Below are 15,548 nucleotides of genomic sequence, written 5' to 3' on the forward strand. Positions count from 1 at the left end.
GAGAGAGACAGAGAGATCCGGATAAAGCGCGAACACGACGACGATGTCGACGTCGACCTAGCTTCTCGCTCGTTAATAGAGCCACCAATGACGCCACACGGCGGATATTAGATACAAGCAAAACTAGTTACACGAACGTTACTTCGCACGTGCACCGTGTAGCGGCCGGAGAGAGAAGGAGAGAGAAGGAGAGAGAAAAAGAGAGAGAGCGAGAAACGACGATGAGCCTTGACGAGGGAATTGCTAACCGGTGATCGGCGCGGTGATCAACGCTGGAAAAATGATTTCTCGGTCACGCAACGCGACACGTAACAAAGCCACGAAGTAGCTAGGACAAAAGTTCCATACATGCGTGTATGTGCGTGTATACAGGGTATCTCGTCACTAACCCCATTTTTTTTTTTTCAAATGACGAATACCTTAACGAATTCGAAGTCAATCGATTAATATTTGATGGAATGCCCCATTATATGGGTCGATATTTGTAAAATATTGCCGATTAATTAGCTTCGCGATTAAGACTCCTATAAAATTTCTATTAAAAGTAACATTTCCCCGAAAATAATTTTTTATCGTTTAGCTTTTCAATTCTGAAATCTAATACGTGAAAACTTATTTCTCGAAAGTAAATTTGACAAATTTTATAATTATATCTTGCATCAAATTTTCATTAACTTTCATTATTTCCATTAACATCTAATACGAAATCTATCGGATAATGTATTATTTAGCGCGATTGAGACATCTTGAATAAAATATGATTAGGATTCATTGCTAATTAAGCGACATTGTGTGAAGTAACGGTTGTATATGCGGTAAAAGACGAGCCAAACCCTTTTCTCCGTATCCCGACAGTCTCCTCTTCGACCTACGTATGGCCTCGATAATAATAATTATGAAACTTGGCCGCGATAGTGAAAGTATCGTCTCGTACAGGACGTTTCATAATCCGACGCGAACGAGCGACCATCGCCGTGGAATTCGAGTCGTTCCGAAGCGAAAGCAAATCTCTCCCTCGTTCGTTCGTGCATCAAATCTCCTCGAAGAAAGGTATCGAGCGACGGTTTTCTCGGGGAGAATCGTAACTCGGAGAAATTAGTTTGTCTTGGCAAAAGTGAAATCGGTGAAACAGTTGCACGAAGTTAACGGAATTAGATAGAGAAAGATACGGGATCGATAGATGAAAGTAAACGGTTTTCAGACTTTCGTGAATCCGAAATTATTATTAACAATACAAGCTAGGCATCATCGGCCTTGGAAAAAAGTCTTCGAGCATTCTTCTTTTAAAAATCATAAATATAATAAAAATATATATAATAATCAAATTATATAAAAATTTCTCTATAAATGGCTATAAATATCGCTTAAGTGTATAAAAATCTTTTAATTTTTGCATGTACTAAACATTTTAATCGTTGAAATTTTTTTTTATAATTTTTTTTATAATTTTTAATTTTTATTAAATCTTAAAAAACTTCTTCTTATGATCAATGATACTTAGAAAAAAGATTCTGAATGAATAATTCAGGATTTCTTCTCAACGCCCACTTCGATTTGAATCTATTGAACAACGAATGCGCGAAAATTACTTCCGCGTCATAGAGAAATTTTAATGAAACTTGAGAGAGAAATCTCGCACGATCTGAACAGTCATAAATTTGACATCACCCACGCCGCGATTTGTACGCCAGACACATTCAGGACAATTTGACAACTTTCACTCGACGACAACTGGATATAATTCTACGACTGGTTAAAAATCGACGAAATCGCTCTCTCGTGCTATTATCATGAGAGTGATATGCAAAGTGAAAAATGGCTATTCTCCTTTTTAAAAGTTTTTACATCAGAAGCGTCATTATTCAAGATTGAAATATGATATTATTTCATGAAAAAATTTTTTTTTTATATTTATGAAGAATTGTAAGCAAAAAAACATTGTAAGGAAAAAAATCAAGGCAGGTCAGACGAGGGATGGCGCCGCGTGTTATTTACAACGTTGTCAATCGACGTGGCCCGGCCAGCGCAACAGTCGCGTAAGCATCTATCGAAATAAATGTGCGAAATAAATCCTGTGCGAATATCGCGTGCGTATTTTACGACGTAACAGCTGCGTGCGCGTCAGACGTTAGACCAAAATTTCTCTTCTTCCCCGAGGAAGAAAAAGGAACAAAATTAGATCGCGAGACGACGAACCGACCGTTGGCGCCGATCGCGATGTTCGAACTGATTGCGATTATCGAAGTCACAATCGATGTGAATAGCTTCGCGCTGTTTCATATCGCGCGACGGATAACCTAACTTAACCTAACACCATCACTCGCTTTCAGTTTCACTTTGACACTTTCCGATAAATCCGTCATCTTATAAGTGACGTATAGAAACGGCGTCTTACTAATCATTATACGCAATCATTTATTAAACACATCTTCGTGTATGCGCACTCTTTATCTATTATCATGAGAGTGATATGCAAAGTGAAAAATGGCTATTCTCCTTTTTAAAAGTTTTTACATCAGAAGCGTCATTATTCAAGATTGAAATATGATATTATTTCATGAAAAAATTTTTTTTTCTATATTTATGAAGAATTGTAAGCAAAAAAACATTGTAAGGAAAAAAATCAAGGCAAAAATATTTGCAATAAATAAGACGAGAATGTAAGAGACACAATATTTTATTAAAGAAACTTTGCTTTTCGCAATATTTGGCAGATGCCATTCTACTCTTATTATTCACTTTGCAATTATAATGTGAACGTTGTGTGTTGGACTACGCGTTAAAATATTCGATGTTCTGCCATCTATTGGCACGCGTTAGAAATTAATTTCCCAGCAATGTGTAAATTTGCAGAGTGGATAAGATATCAGAGAGAGAGAGAGAGAGAGAGAGAGAGAGAAAGATTAATATTATGGAATATTATAATATCGTTTCATAAAATAGAAAATCATTCTCTAAAAAAAACTATTTTTACTTAGTTGTAGAAAACTCATTTTACTAATTTCTTTTATGTAAAAACATAGATATTCAATGTTTTTTTCTATCAAACACACATTTTTATAGTAACAATATTAATAATGGTAAAAACATTCATACTATATCATTGTCAAACATAAATAAATTTTGCAATATGTTTAAGTAGAACACGTCTATAATAATATTTCGTGTCCTTTTCACAATATAAAATTTTTATAATAAATATTATTTCACACACAAAATGTCAATCAAAAATATAAAAAATAATTTGGAAACCTCTTTGCTTTATATCAGACATTAAAATCGTTAAACAAACAACAAAACAATTTAAAAAATTGTACTTTTGAAAAAGTTAGTCAAAAATATACTGCGTGCTATTAATTACACACAGCTGTACACAGTGTTTTTTCAGATACAGTGTGTAACAATAATAAATATTACTGCATATAACATAAAAACTTAGATCCTTGAACGGCATTCCTAATTAGTACATATTATTAGATATTTGCCACGTTTATTATTATGATAAAATAAAATATATGCATGACTGATGATTACCTGTGAAGTTACTGCTGCTATTGTTCAATTGATATTTGACAAGGATTAAATAAATCGTTCGAGCGTTCGAGGTGAGGGAAAGGAAGACATTTTGAAGGGAAGATAAAGCAAGTTCACCACTTTGTTGAACCAATAGGGAATTTTCATATGCAGTTTCAGCTTGATATGGCAAAAACGTTGTCGCATCCCACCAGTAGAAATTAAACTTTGCTCGTTTAATATGATCCCAAACTGAAATAATAAATCTGTGATATAAACTAGTGGTGAATCAATTTGAATTCAGCATAAAAATAAATATAACTTACGTAGCGGTGCATTGATATGATCGACAGATGCTATGACTCTAATATTGGGAATGGCTGCTAGACTAGCAAGGACGTTTTGAGCTTTACTTGAACGTAGCATTATACCATCAATATTATGAATTATTAAATAGAGCCGATCATCAGGATTATTGCTCAAGATCTTTTCAATAACTTCTAGACAGTCATTAGAGTTTGTTGGACAATCTAAATCTAATATATCCACTATTATGTTATCGAGTATCTGAAATAGAATTTACAAGTTATATCTTTAATACTATATTTTTTTAGTTAATAATACAATAATTCTATTGACGTATATTTCACTTACATCCTTTATTGATAAACTGGGAAAAAATCCATTTATAACCAATGTTGGATGATCGGCTATGATTTCATTGTGAAAATCATTAATTAAATGTCTTTTTGATCCTAGACCATGGATTAACAGACTGTAACCTTCTCTACAATTTAATGCAAGTTTTAGAATTTATAATCAAATTTTATATTATAAAAAACTAGAAATTAAATAATTAAAAGACGATATTATTTAATACTTACTCCATTATAAATTGCCACATAGAAAAAAATGATTTATAGTTTTCTGTTAATGAACAAATATGTTTCTTGTGTATTGTAGAAATATGACTTTGGTTTTTTAATAATTCATCTAATGTTTCTTCAGTAAGACGAGCATTTCGAAGCCTGCCTAATGTATGATCAGATGTAAGTGCCTTTTCCGATTGAGATTCAAAATATTCATCAGTCTTTATATGCTTTAAAAGTTTAAAAATATATACAATTAGACATTATATTAATAATATATGTAATGCTAACAATGTTATTATATGTATAACATGTTATATAGATATACACAAAACTCATATAAACTTTGCACAATACTTACTAAAATAAGCTATAAGTTTTATCAAATATGTGTCCGAAAATTAATTGTTTCCAAATTGTAAAACAAATGCTTTTATCAATTGATATCTGGATCATAGCAAGTGTATAAAGTAAAAGTTATCTCTGCATTTGTAGATAAACAATTTTTAGAATAATACAATACAAGAGTTTCTTACTTGCATATAAAAATACATACTTATTACTTGCATATAAAAATACATACTTATACTTATTTGTCTCCTCTATTAGTAATTACTTAAACTAATTACTAATAGAGGAGATGACAGAGGAATAACTTATAAAAACAATTGCTTTGTAGAATCATATGTTTTGCTAATGTTTCTTTTATTTTGATGAACTTCAATAATGAAGAACATGTCAAAATATAAATTTAAATTTATTCAACGTATCAAATACCTTCTATAATGAAAGAAAGCATTTTTATCTTATAAATCGCAAACAATTAATTTTGGTAACGCATGACTTTTGTATTCAATTACATTTACCATAGCTTTTGTGTTTATTGATAAGTACTATTTAATTATATATAGTCATGTACATAATTAATATTATATATAGTTAATTAATCTCAACTTACATAATCCTTGTAAGCAATAGATTTACGTCCTCTTCTTGTTCTTCTAGGTGTATTTTGTACTTCAAGTTTTGGTAAAGATTTCTGTAGCCTTTGTTTACCTCTCCTAATATTGTTTTCTTCCTCACTTTCATCAGAATTTTCACTATCTTTGCTTCTATCGGATATCTCATCGGATTCGGAACTAATTTCTATATCTGTGGGTACATATTCACTATCCTCTGATATACTTTCATCACCACTTGAATTTACACTAGGCAAACATCGTTTTCGAGAGACTACTAAATATAAGAAAAAAAAATTAAAAAAGATATCAAAAGATAAAAATTTTTTAATAATTTATACCAATCTGTTCAAAAAAATATAATACTTTTTATTTTTATGTTCTCAGGGTTAGATTTCAAATTTTTATTTTTTGAGTTTGTTTTAACAACCCTTTCAAGAACAATTTTTAAAGTTGGAAGTGTTTTGAAACTTTTTGGAGTCTCAGGTGTACGACATTGATTGGCTTTAAGCATCATGCTATTTTTTTTAGTTGGTGTTTGAAATGTGTATAATTTTCGTCCACTTACATCCTTTTCAGAAAACAGTTCTAAGAAAAAAAAAGAGAGAAATATATTAAACGATATAATATTAAATAAAAGTAAATTATATGAATAAATAATGATACAAAATATAATAAAAGTTTATAGAAATCTTTATCAATTACCAAGTGGCTTTTGTACATCTTCTTTTATACCTTCAAGCTGCTTTTCCACTTCAGTTTCCAATGTATCAATTGGTGCTATAAAATATAAACATACTATGTAGGCTATGACACGTATCATGTTCATATATGATATAATTTCAAAAGATGTAGTATATAAATATATATTAAAGAATATTAAACAGATTATAAAATGTGTCTATATCAAATTGTATAATACTATAAAAATATTACAAGAAATATAATAAATTATATTAATATAATCTTACGAGAATTCTCGCGTGTTTCCTCGAAGCTATCCTCCGTGTATTTTACAATAGCTTTTATTCGCGTAGATCTTCTCAAATTCTTGGGAGACGTCATATTTCACACATGTACTGAATTTTCATAGATACAATTGAAATTCTTTACGTTGTGTTTAATTATTAGAGAATCAAATATACAGCACGAAAAAGAGTTCCTCCATTACTTCTCGCGTATCTGATATTCTGTTACAATTCCGTTGTTTGGCGCCATTTATGAGCTTTCTGGGCTGATATTACATTTGTGCGACAAAAATTTAATCGAATGTACCGATTGGCTATCGAATAGAGAATTTCTAGGGTTTCAAAAGTTCCTTGCGATAGCAACCAATCAATATGTTGTATGACAAATGTGATGGCGCTATAATCAAAAGTACACATATCACTTCCGTAATTATTTTACTATTAATATTATGAGTTTTATGAATATTATGGTATTTACTTTACTTTTTTTCTGAATTAATTTTCTACTTTACTATGAGTTAATCCTTGGATGTAAATTGGTACATATCTGGTACATAATGTATCAATTTTATTCAATATGATATTTTCAATTTGCATAATTTCAATATTTTATATATTTTATATAAAATATCATATTGGATAAAATTGATACATTATGTACCAATTGGCATCCACGTTTCGGGTAACACAGTACTACTGCCTTATTAACATTGCTCCACGCGAGTATGTAGTTTAGACAGATGGCGCAATGCAACGGCAATTAATATTTCGTGGACGGGATTTTTCGGAGCATTGGTCATCTCTCCCTTCATCGTGGCCATGTAGTTTCAAGCGTCTGTAAAATAGACGTAGAAGCGCTGCTGTACGGGACCGAAAGCTATCGTTTGTACGAAAAACGCTGGGATGGCCGCTCTCAGGGATGTTTCTGCTATTAGTGAAGATTCGGTAACAAAATTAAATACACAATTGAATAAGTCTATGGTTTTAATGGAAGACGCTGTAGATACTCCGCCTCAAAATCATAAACGTAAATCTATCACAATTAATACAAAAGCGCAACCACGTAGTGTAACTAATAGTCCTGCGGTTAAATCCCGTAAGAGTATCTTGAAAAAATCTGATAAAACGTTCAACGAAGATTCAGCAAACAATGGAATTGTTGAGATGAATGGTAGCGCTGAAGAATTAGGCAATGCAACATCTCAGAGATTATCGTCATCTGCCTCGGTTTCATCAAGACCACATACTGTAAGACAATCATTAATTATATTCTTGAAAAATTAATGATACGATTACTCAATTATATAGAAATTATCTTTTTATATATTTTTTAGCTTCAAGAAATAGTTCAGAAAGAGACACTAGAAGAAGAAAATATATCCTCCACGTTTAGTCTGGAGGATATATCGGACAGTGAAGACATTTGGGTTATGGATCTTCCCAGATCAGTAAGTTATATTTAATGAAACTAAGTTAAAGAAAAATAAGTTAATGAAACATTATACAAATTTTCTTAATGCTTTAAAATGTCAAGGATAAAGAATCTTATTTTTACATAGATAGATACACAAGAACTTCGTGGTCAAATGATAGCCTTTGAAGATAAATCAAAATTTAAAATTAAAGACGAACGATATTGTATAGTTGCGCAAAATACGAACTACAATGTTACATGTGTTTTTAATACCAAGAGGACTTCACACATGTATAAGACTGGTAACTTATTTCATTCAATAGGAATCAAACAAAACAGAGAAAGAATGCATGTTTTTTCTTTGTACATCATTTATGTATTAATTTTTTAATATTTTCTATGTAGTAAATATCAAGCCAGCTGGTTCATTATCTGTAAGGAGGAAATTATCTGGAGCACGGGACGTAAAACCAGTATCTATAGAGAACTCTGGTGTGCAGTTCCCTAATGATTTAAAAACAAGACATCCATTGTTTGGTGTTATTCGTGAACGTAAGAGAAGATCGAGGAAACGTAGCGTACCTAAAACACACTAGGAATATAATGAAATTAATTGGAGCAGATTTTATATATAATTGTATTAAAGAAATGAGGGATACTTGATATAAGAATTTATGTAAAACAACTATCTTTGCAAGAATTTTTATCTTTTCACTATAACGATTACAAATATTTGTATAAATATATATTTTTATGAATGCATTCGCGCAGACGCAAATCATACGATGAAGACATTCAGTGCATTAGAATAAAACATCAAATGTATAAAATATTCTATATTTAATATAGAATATAGACTATGTATTTATACACAGTGAGCTATTTAAACTAAGTAACATTAAATTTCATTTTTTTTTTTAAATTACATTGTATCACTGCTAAATATCTTTTCAAAAGACTTTATCACATCAACTCTTAACGAAAAAATGTAACGCTTTTTGTATCCAACGCATATATGATAAATCTTAATATCATTTAAAATATTTCGATTTCCAAATTGCCCTACACATGGTAATTATGATAGAAATATTAATTTATCTTTCTACTATATTATACGGACTATCAGTTATACTTTAAAAGACTAAAATCGATGTTAATTTTCAGGATGTATCTATATTTTTCAATCGTGGAAAGAGGTTATTTAACAGCTGCGAGCGGCGCAGACTCGTTAGAAAATTTCCGGATATTGGGCAAATACAAACCCCGAACAAAGACCCTATTATCATTCGCATCTGAGAAACAAGGTACGAAATAACAGATAGGTACAACAATTTGTCTTACAATAACAATGTTTATTTATCTTTAAATGTCAAACATAATACCAGCTAAATATATTAGCCGTGTCATTAATAGTTCTAGGGTCCTAGTCACATCTTATCTTAAGTTATTTATTTTAGTGACACTTCGCGCAACGCCTAGTGACAAACCGCGGAATAGCGGTGCATACATCCGCTCGTGCGCGATCGCGAGCGCGCACCCAACCACATAAATCCCGGGACAGTAGAATACTGTAGAAAAATTTCCCAGTAAAGAGAGAGGATTGTTAGTCGTGAGGCGAGTAAGTAAATAAAGGACCGTGCGAATATATAAATATATATATGTATATGTGCGTGTATATATATGCATATATATTCGATACTGTTTGAAAGAGATGCGCGTGCGAGCTTGGTGAAAACTATCGTCATCGAGAATTTTCTCGCGGGTTCCGAAGAATCGTGAGAACGTTTTGTTAGGAGCTGTCTCGGGATTAAGGATTGAGGTTAACGCGTGCAGGGTAATATGACCAAGTTTCGAGCTACTTCGAACAACCCCTCTGGCGGATGGATCGTAGAATCTCGAGTGACGTTCGCAGCAGCTAACAGCCGTCGTTCTCGTCGTCGTCATCGTCATCGTCATCGTCATCGTCATCGTCATCGTCATCGTCATCGTCATCGTCATCGTCATCGTCATCGTCATCGTCATCGTCATCGTCATCGTCATCGTCATCGTCATCGTCATCGTCATCGTCATCGTCATCGTCATCGTCATCGTCATCGTCATCGTCATCGTCATCGTCATCGTCATCGTCATCGTCATCGTCATCGTCATCGTCATCGTCATCGTCATCGTCATCGTCATCGTCATCGTCATCGTCATCGTCATCGTCATCGTCATCGTCATCGTCATCGTCATCGTCATCGTCATCGTCATCGTCATCGTCATCGTCATCGTCATCGTCATCGTCATCGTCATCGTCATCGTCATCGTCATCGTCATCGTCATCGTCATCGTCATCGTCATCGTCATCGTCATCGTCATCGTCATCGTCATCGTCATCGTCATCGTCATCGTCATCGTCATCGTCATCGTCATCGTCATCGTCATCGTCATCGTCATCGTCATCGTCATCGTCATCGTCATCGTCATCGTCATCGTCATCGTCATCGTCATCACCGTCGTTCGTGTCGATTGCGTTAAAAGTGTGCTTATTGCGTTTACATAAATGGAAAGCTGAATCGGTCCCGTCCGCGTCGCGTCGTCGCGTATATTTCAGGTTTGCACGATCATCCCTCGGAGTGTCGAGAGGGACCACAGAGATAGATGCATACGGGAGAGAGAGAGATCGGCGCAACAAAGATTGAGACGAAGAGTCTCTCATTCTCAAATGTAATAGAAAGAGACGACGCAATCGGCGATAGCAGTACACGGTAGCAATCCATCTCTGTCGCTCTCGCCGCGTCGACACCGTTCGCGCTCTCCCTACCACCTACTACTACGACTATCCCTCCCTGTCATCCTCCTTCTGTCTGTCCCTCTCAGCCACCCGCTCTCTCTCTCTCTCTCTCTTTACCTCACCCCGTCTCTCTCGCCTACGACACCGTTTGCGCTCTCCCTACCACCTACTACTACTCTCAGCCACCCGCTCTCTCTCTCTCTCTCTCTCTCTCTCTCTCTCTCTCTCTCGCCTACCATCGTATCCCTCTTTCCTCTCCCCCCCCCCTCTTCTTTGAGAATCGCGTCGCGAGAGACCGTCGTCCTTGCGTACTCGCGTATACGCTCGCGACCGAGAAGGCACCGAGAGGCGGAATTTACGTGTCATGCCCCACCACGCCGGCCATCCGCGGCAGATTTTCGCGTAGGTCTCTCTGTTATGGCGTAGCCAGTGAAACGTCTCACTCGCACCCATTTGACGTTTCTCGCTAGGCCTTTCGCAGACGCCACCAACAGCTGTTTCGTCCGATCGTCGCCCTCTCGGTTCGCGTTTCGTCGTGTACGAGACAGAGAGAGAAAAGGAGGAGAGGGAGACGGAGAGACGCGCGCGAGAAAGAGAGAGAGAGAGAGAGACGGTGACCCTTTCCCTGTAATACTGTGTGTGCAAGGAAATTTTTTTTCCCATTGTCGTCGACGACCTCAAATCATCACGTACGGGACGGAGAACGAATTCTTGTCATCTCGGGCGAGGACGAGTCATCGTTGTCGTGCGTAGGGCGTCGTGCGAGATTCACGTCTTGTGTGTAATTGTGCGAGAATTCCGGTATGTCTCCTTTGTTTGCTACATCTCTCGCTGTTCCTTCTCTTTTTTCTCACTCTCTTTCTCTTTCTCTCTATTTTTCTTGCATTCTCTTTTTCTCTCTTTCCAATCTGACAGCTCCTGTCAAAACGGAACCCGTGGTCATGACCTGTCATCGTCCTCTTATCGTCGTTTCGATTGCGCGCTTTTTATATATTATTTCTCTTCCTTTCTCTCGCTCGAGCGTATACCTGTTTTGAATCAAACGCGAAAAGTGCGATTGACGGAATACAACTCTGAAACCGAGACCTCGGATTTCAATTTAAAATGACTCGCTTCGCTATCTTTCGTTCGTCTATCTTTTGCGTCGCGAGAAAAAGTACCGTACTCGTGTTCACGTTTACGTTACGTCGCCCCCCACGACCGATAGCAACAGTTCGCGTAAAATGTTTAGATTGTCGCGCGATTCGTCGCCATGCAAGAATCGAAACGTCACTCGTCGAATATTTCGCGATCGGATAAAAAACGCGCCATCCGCCGCAATTATCTCCTCAATATGTGTGGCAGGCGACCTAAATACAGTTCGATAGTTGACAACTTGCGGGTGCAACGCTCTGTTTCAGATCGGGAAGAGGTAGCAGTGTATAAAAGGAAGTTGCAAGTACTGTCAATTACTTAAAACCAGAGAAGTGACGACTTTGCGTGTAAGTAAAATTTGCACATCTAGATTCGTGATATAAAAAATTTGACAAATGTATAATTGTATAGTAATAGATGGATGACGAAAAAAATTGTAGCTTTCAAATCGAGTAACGTAATTAAATATCAACATATTTATTTATATTTCTCTTTTTGACCTTACAATTACTATCTTTTACAGACTTTGGCACTTAGCTAAATATTCGTGATTTGTGTCTATCTTGTGACATTTACAAGATCGCCAACAAAAATGTCAGTATTGAATCAAACTGGAGAGGATGCAGTGGAATGCCCTTTATGTATGGAACCTTTGGAGGTGGACGATCTGAATTTCTTCCCCTGCACCTGTGGGTATCAAATATGCCGTTTTTGTTGGCACAGAATTCGTACCGACGAGAATGGTTTGTGTCCCGCGTGTCGGAAGGCCTATTCTGAAAATCCGGCTGATTTTAAACCCCTTACTAAGGAAGAAATAGCAAGGTATTTCGAAATAATTTAATTATTTATATTAATATTATATATATTATACTTTAATTGAGAAGCACGATTTTATTCTAAAACTATCTCTCCCACTCCGTTTTTTTAGATTGAAAGCTGAGAAGAGATTAAAGGATCAACAACGGAAGCAGAAAGTTACAGAAAATCGGAAACATCTAGCAAATGTGAGAGTAGTACAAAAAAATTTAGTTTTTGTAGTAGGATTACCAATGCGACTAGCAGATGCAGATGTAAGTATATTCTTGATTAATTAACTGCATATAATTAATATTGATAGCTCCATACAACTAGTATTGATAACGCGTATAGACCTTTGTAAACATCATCTTTTAAGAAAAAAGATTATGATCTATAATACTTTGCATGCTTTAGGTTTTAAAGAAACACGAATATTTTGGAAAATTTGGGAAGATACACAAAGTCGTAATTAACCAGAGTACTTCCTATGCAGGGTCTCAAGGCCCCAGTGCTTCGGCTTATGTTACTTATCAAGTGAGTTATTTTACTATTTTTTTTCTTTTTTTTTTTTTTTTTTAAGTGGTATTTAAATTCCAATTTTTATCTCAGCTTTTATGGGTACTTATAACGTAATTTTACAATTATATTTATGTACATAATGATAATTTTTGTACATTATTTAGCGTCAAGAAGATGCGCTACGTGCTATAGAGGCTGTGAATAACATTGTTGTGGATGGACGGACAATAAAAACATCATTGGGAACGACAAAGTACTGTTCGCATTTTATGCGTAACCAAGCCTGTCCGAAGCCAGAATGCATGTACCTGCACGATCTTGGGGACCAGGAGGCATCGTTTACGAAGGAAGAGATGCATCAAGGAAAACATCAAGAGTATGAACGCAAGCTTGTGCAATCGTTACATGCACATGTATCTTCGGTGCAACGGTACAATGTTTATTTTGGCATAACAAAATGATATGGTTTCTTGGAACTATTTGCATACATGAGATTCTAATTTCAGTTTTTTAATTCACAATAATCTGTATTCATAGGAAACCAACACCGTCACCACCTGTAACAAGCAGTATTGTTAGGGAAAGTGGAACTGTAAATTCACAAAGTAAAGAGGCGTGGCCTTCGTTGCAGCCAGGACAAACAAATAGTGAGTTTTTCTAAATAATCTACAAAAGTCACAAAATGAATTTTTGTAAGTATAAATACTGTTAAAAAAGGATAAGGTAATCAGGTCATGAATAGAATTTTGTAAGAATTTTAAATATTATACATATTAATATTCTGTTTTTAGGCACACAAACCAATTGTAAAGAAATATCATCTGTGCAAACAGCTTCGCAACATAACAATGTAACGAGTGGAAGCGGAACGGTAGTTCAACAAAGTCATATATCCTCTGGAGTGTCTACACATCAACAGAACAACAATAATAAGGGTGAAAATGGCGTGGGTGTACGACGGGGTAAAAGTAACAGCGAGAGTAAGGCACAGGCAGCTCGAAACAAACATAAAAATAGTCAAAATAAAGAAAAACACGGTAGTCGTACGACGTCGCGGTCCGAATCAAATTCAATCAACACACAGAGTAGTTCACAGTCACAAATCACCGGACAGAAAGATGTTAGAAACTTTTCCGCTGATACGAATAGTGAAATATTACAAAAATTAGGTAACAAGTGTAAATTGGAACAACAGCAGCAACAGCCACAGTCGCAACAAATTAGCAAAACATCAAAATTAGTTCAATCACAGTCTCATGAGATTAAAGTAAATGGTACGTTACAAAATGGGGAACGTCGGCATTCGGATAGTGAAACGGATCATCAACGCGAAGGTAGCACGCCAGCAAGTACAATTTCAAGCACGGAAGACTCGAATGTAAATCACCAAGCCGAACATTTAGCTGAATCGAGCGAGGAAAACAATGGTGCTGTTCTTTTGGGTGAGTTCCTTATGTTGCTGATTATCGCGATTATTTCTATACATATCATTTTTATGGAAAAACATATGTACAAAACGTAAAATTGTTTAAATGAGATACTAAAAAGAACGTTATGAACGAATTTCATTAATATAACTTATGATTACAAGGAATGTTACATTATATACTTGGCGATATATAAAATTATTTTTGGATTAATTACGAAATATTTTAATATAAAATATGAAAGAATTATCTTTGACCAAGTTATGTTGTTAGATGAATACATAACTATATTTTTAATAGTGCATATTACATTAACAAAGTATATACATAAAGTATTATATGTACTTTTCATCAAAATTTATTATTTTAATCTTTAATAGCGTTTGGAAGTATCTATTATGTGATATTACTTTATTAGGAAAGAATTTTATATTTCTCTTATAGTAAAATGTGATGTATTTCTGATTTTCTCTCTCTCTCTCTCTCTCTTTCTCTCTTTCTCTTTTGCTTTTCAATTTATTAGAGATTTGAAAATCAGAGACAATTGTGTTAATGACATATTAATGTATCCAATGATTAAAATTATGTCGTGATAATATAATATCAATATATAATAATATCTTTATTATGTTACGAGTAATTACAATTTAGTAGAGACATTAAATCTACTTATTTTTTGCGTTAAATATATATCGTGTTGTTGGACTGCAACAAATAATAACAAACAATTTTAAAAAATGTACAGTATGTCAAAATGTTTTATGATTATATTCACAAATACTGTAGAATAATATTAAATAGTTATTGATATATGCCAAAATAAAGAGAATTCTTGAAAAACAGTGGTAGCCGTTTTTTTGTGTTTTTTGTGTGTATACTTAATTTTATTCCTTTTAAGTTACAATGAGAAATAAGTGCTGGTATGGTTATTAGTTATTTAATCAATTCAATGATTGATATATATTATATTTTTCCAAATTATTTGGGTACACTGTTTTCACCTTGTGATATACTTTCATCTCTGGATATTTTTATTATTATAAGAAATATATAACTTATTTGATAGGATATGCATTTCAATGTGCTTGTTGTATATCTTTTGTTGAAAGAAATAATTTGAATAGCTGTTTATTCTGGCATTATAAGAGTATAGAAATGATTTTGATTACGCGTC

General features: G+C 34.4%; 3 protein-coding genes across 10 annotated transcripts in view; 2 read left to right on the forward strand and 1 right to left on the reverse strand.

Moving 5' to 3' along the window:
• Positions 1 to 3,328: 3,328 nt before the first annotated feature.
• On the reverse strand, positions 3,329 to 6,561 carry LOC115239015 (origin recognition complex subunit 2). Its single transcript, XM_029813302.1, has 9 exons — positions 6,313 to 6,561; positions 6,047 to 6,121; positions 5,708 to 5,929; positions 5,341 to 5,618; positions 4,398 to 4,612; positions 4,168 to 4,300; positions 3,840 to 4,080; positions 3,535 to 3,765; positions 3,329 to 3,456 (listed from the first exon to the last, which is right to left on the reverse strand). The coding sequence occupies exons 1-9, from the start codon at positions 6,404 to 6,406 to the stop codon at positions 3,329 to 3,331; spliced, it is 1,617 nt and encodes a 538-aa protein (XP_029669162.1). The 5' UTR covers positions 6,407 to 6,561.
• Positions 6,562 to 7,060: 499 nt separating this feature from the next.
• Positions 7,061 to 8,640, forward strand: LOC115238958. The gene is made up of 4 exons (XM_029813207.1): positions 7,061 to 7,557; positions 7,644 to 7,757; positions 7,869 to 8,025; positions 8,129 to 8,640. The coding sequence occupies exons 1-4, from the start codon at positions 7,213 to 7,215 to the stop codon at positions 8,317 to 8,319; spliced, it is 807 nt and encodes a 268-aa protein (XP_029669067.1). The 5' UTR covers positions 7,061 to 7,212; the 3' UTR covers positions 8,320 to 8,640.
• A 250-nt stretch (positions 8,641 to 8,890) lies between these two features.
• Positions 8,891 to 15,548, forward strand: part of LOC115238955 (alpha-protein kinase 1) — an 11,317-nt gene continuing 4,659 nt past the window's right edge. For 2 of the 8 annotated variants that reach the window (XM_029813203.1, XM_029813202.1), the window contains exons 1-8: positions 9,331 to 9,557; positions 11,897 to 11,977; positions 12,154 to 12,452; positions 12,559 to 12,700; positions 12,843 to 12,962; positions 13,112 to 13,377; positions 13,485 to 13,594; positions 13,739 to 14,389. In XM_029813203.1, coding sequence (XP_029669063.1) covers positions 12,223 to 12,452; positions 12,559 to 12,700; positions 12,843 to 12,962; positions 13,112 to 13,377; positions 13,485 to 13,594; positions 13,739 to 14,389 — 1,519 coding nt within the window. In that variant the 5' untranslated portion in view covers positions 9,331 to 9,557; positions 11,897 to 11,977; positions 12,154 to 12,222. Of the gene's footprint in view, positions 9,028 to 9,180; positions 9,558 to 10,194; positions 10,471 to 10,772; positions 10,899 to 10,922; positions 11,298 to 11,896; positions 11,978 to 12,153; positions 12,453 to 12,558; positions 12,701 to 12,842; positions 12,963 to 13,111; positions 13,378 to 13,484; positions 13,595 to 13,738; positions 14,390 to 15,548 lie in introns of those variants that run through there. The other 6 variants (XM_029813196.1, XM_029813201.1, XM_029813199.1 and 3 more) reach the window with 6 other exon arrangements.

Source organism: Formica exsecta, unplaced genomic scaffold (genome assembly GCF_003651465.1).
Source record: "Formica exsecta isolate Colony F162 unplaced genomic scaffold, ASM365146v1 scaffold363, whole genome shotgun sequence".
Classification (NCBI taxonomy): domain Eukaryota; kingdom Metazoa; phylum Arthropoda; class Insecta; order Hymenoptera; family Formicidae; genus Formica; species Formica exsecta.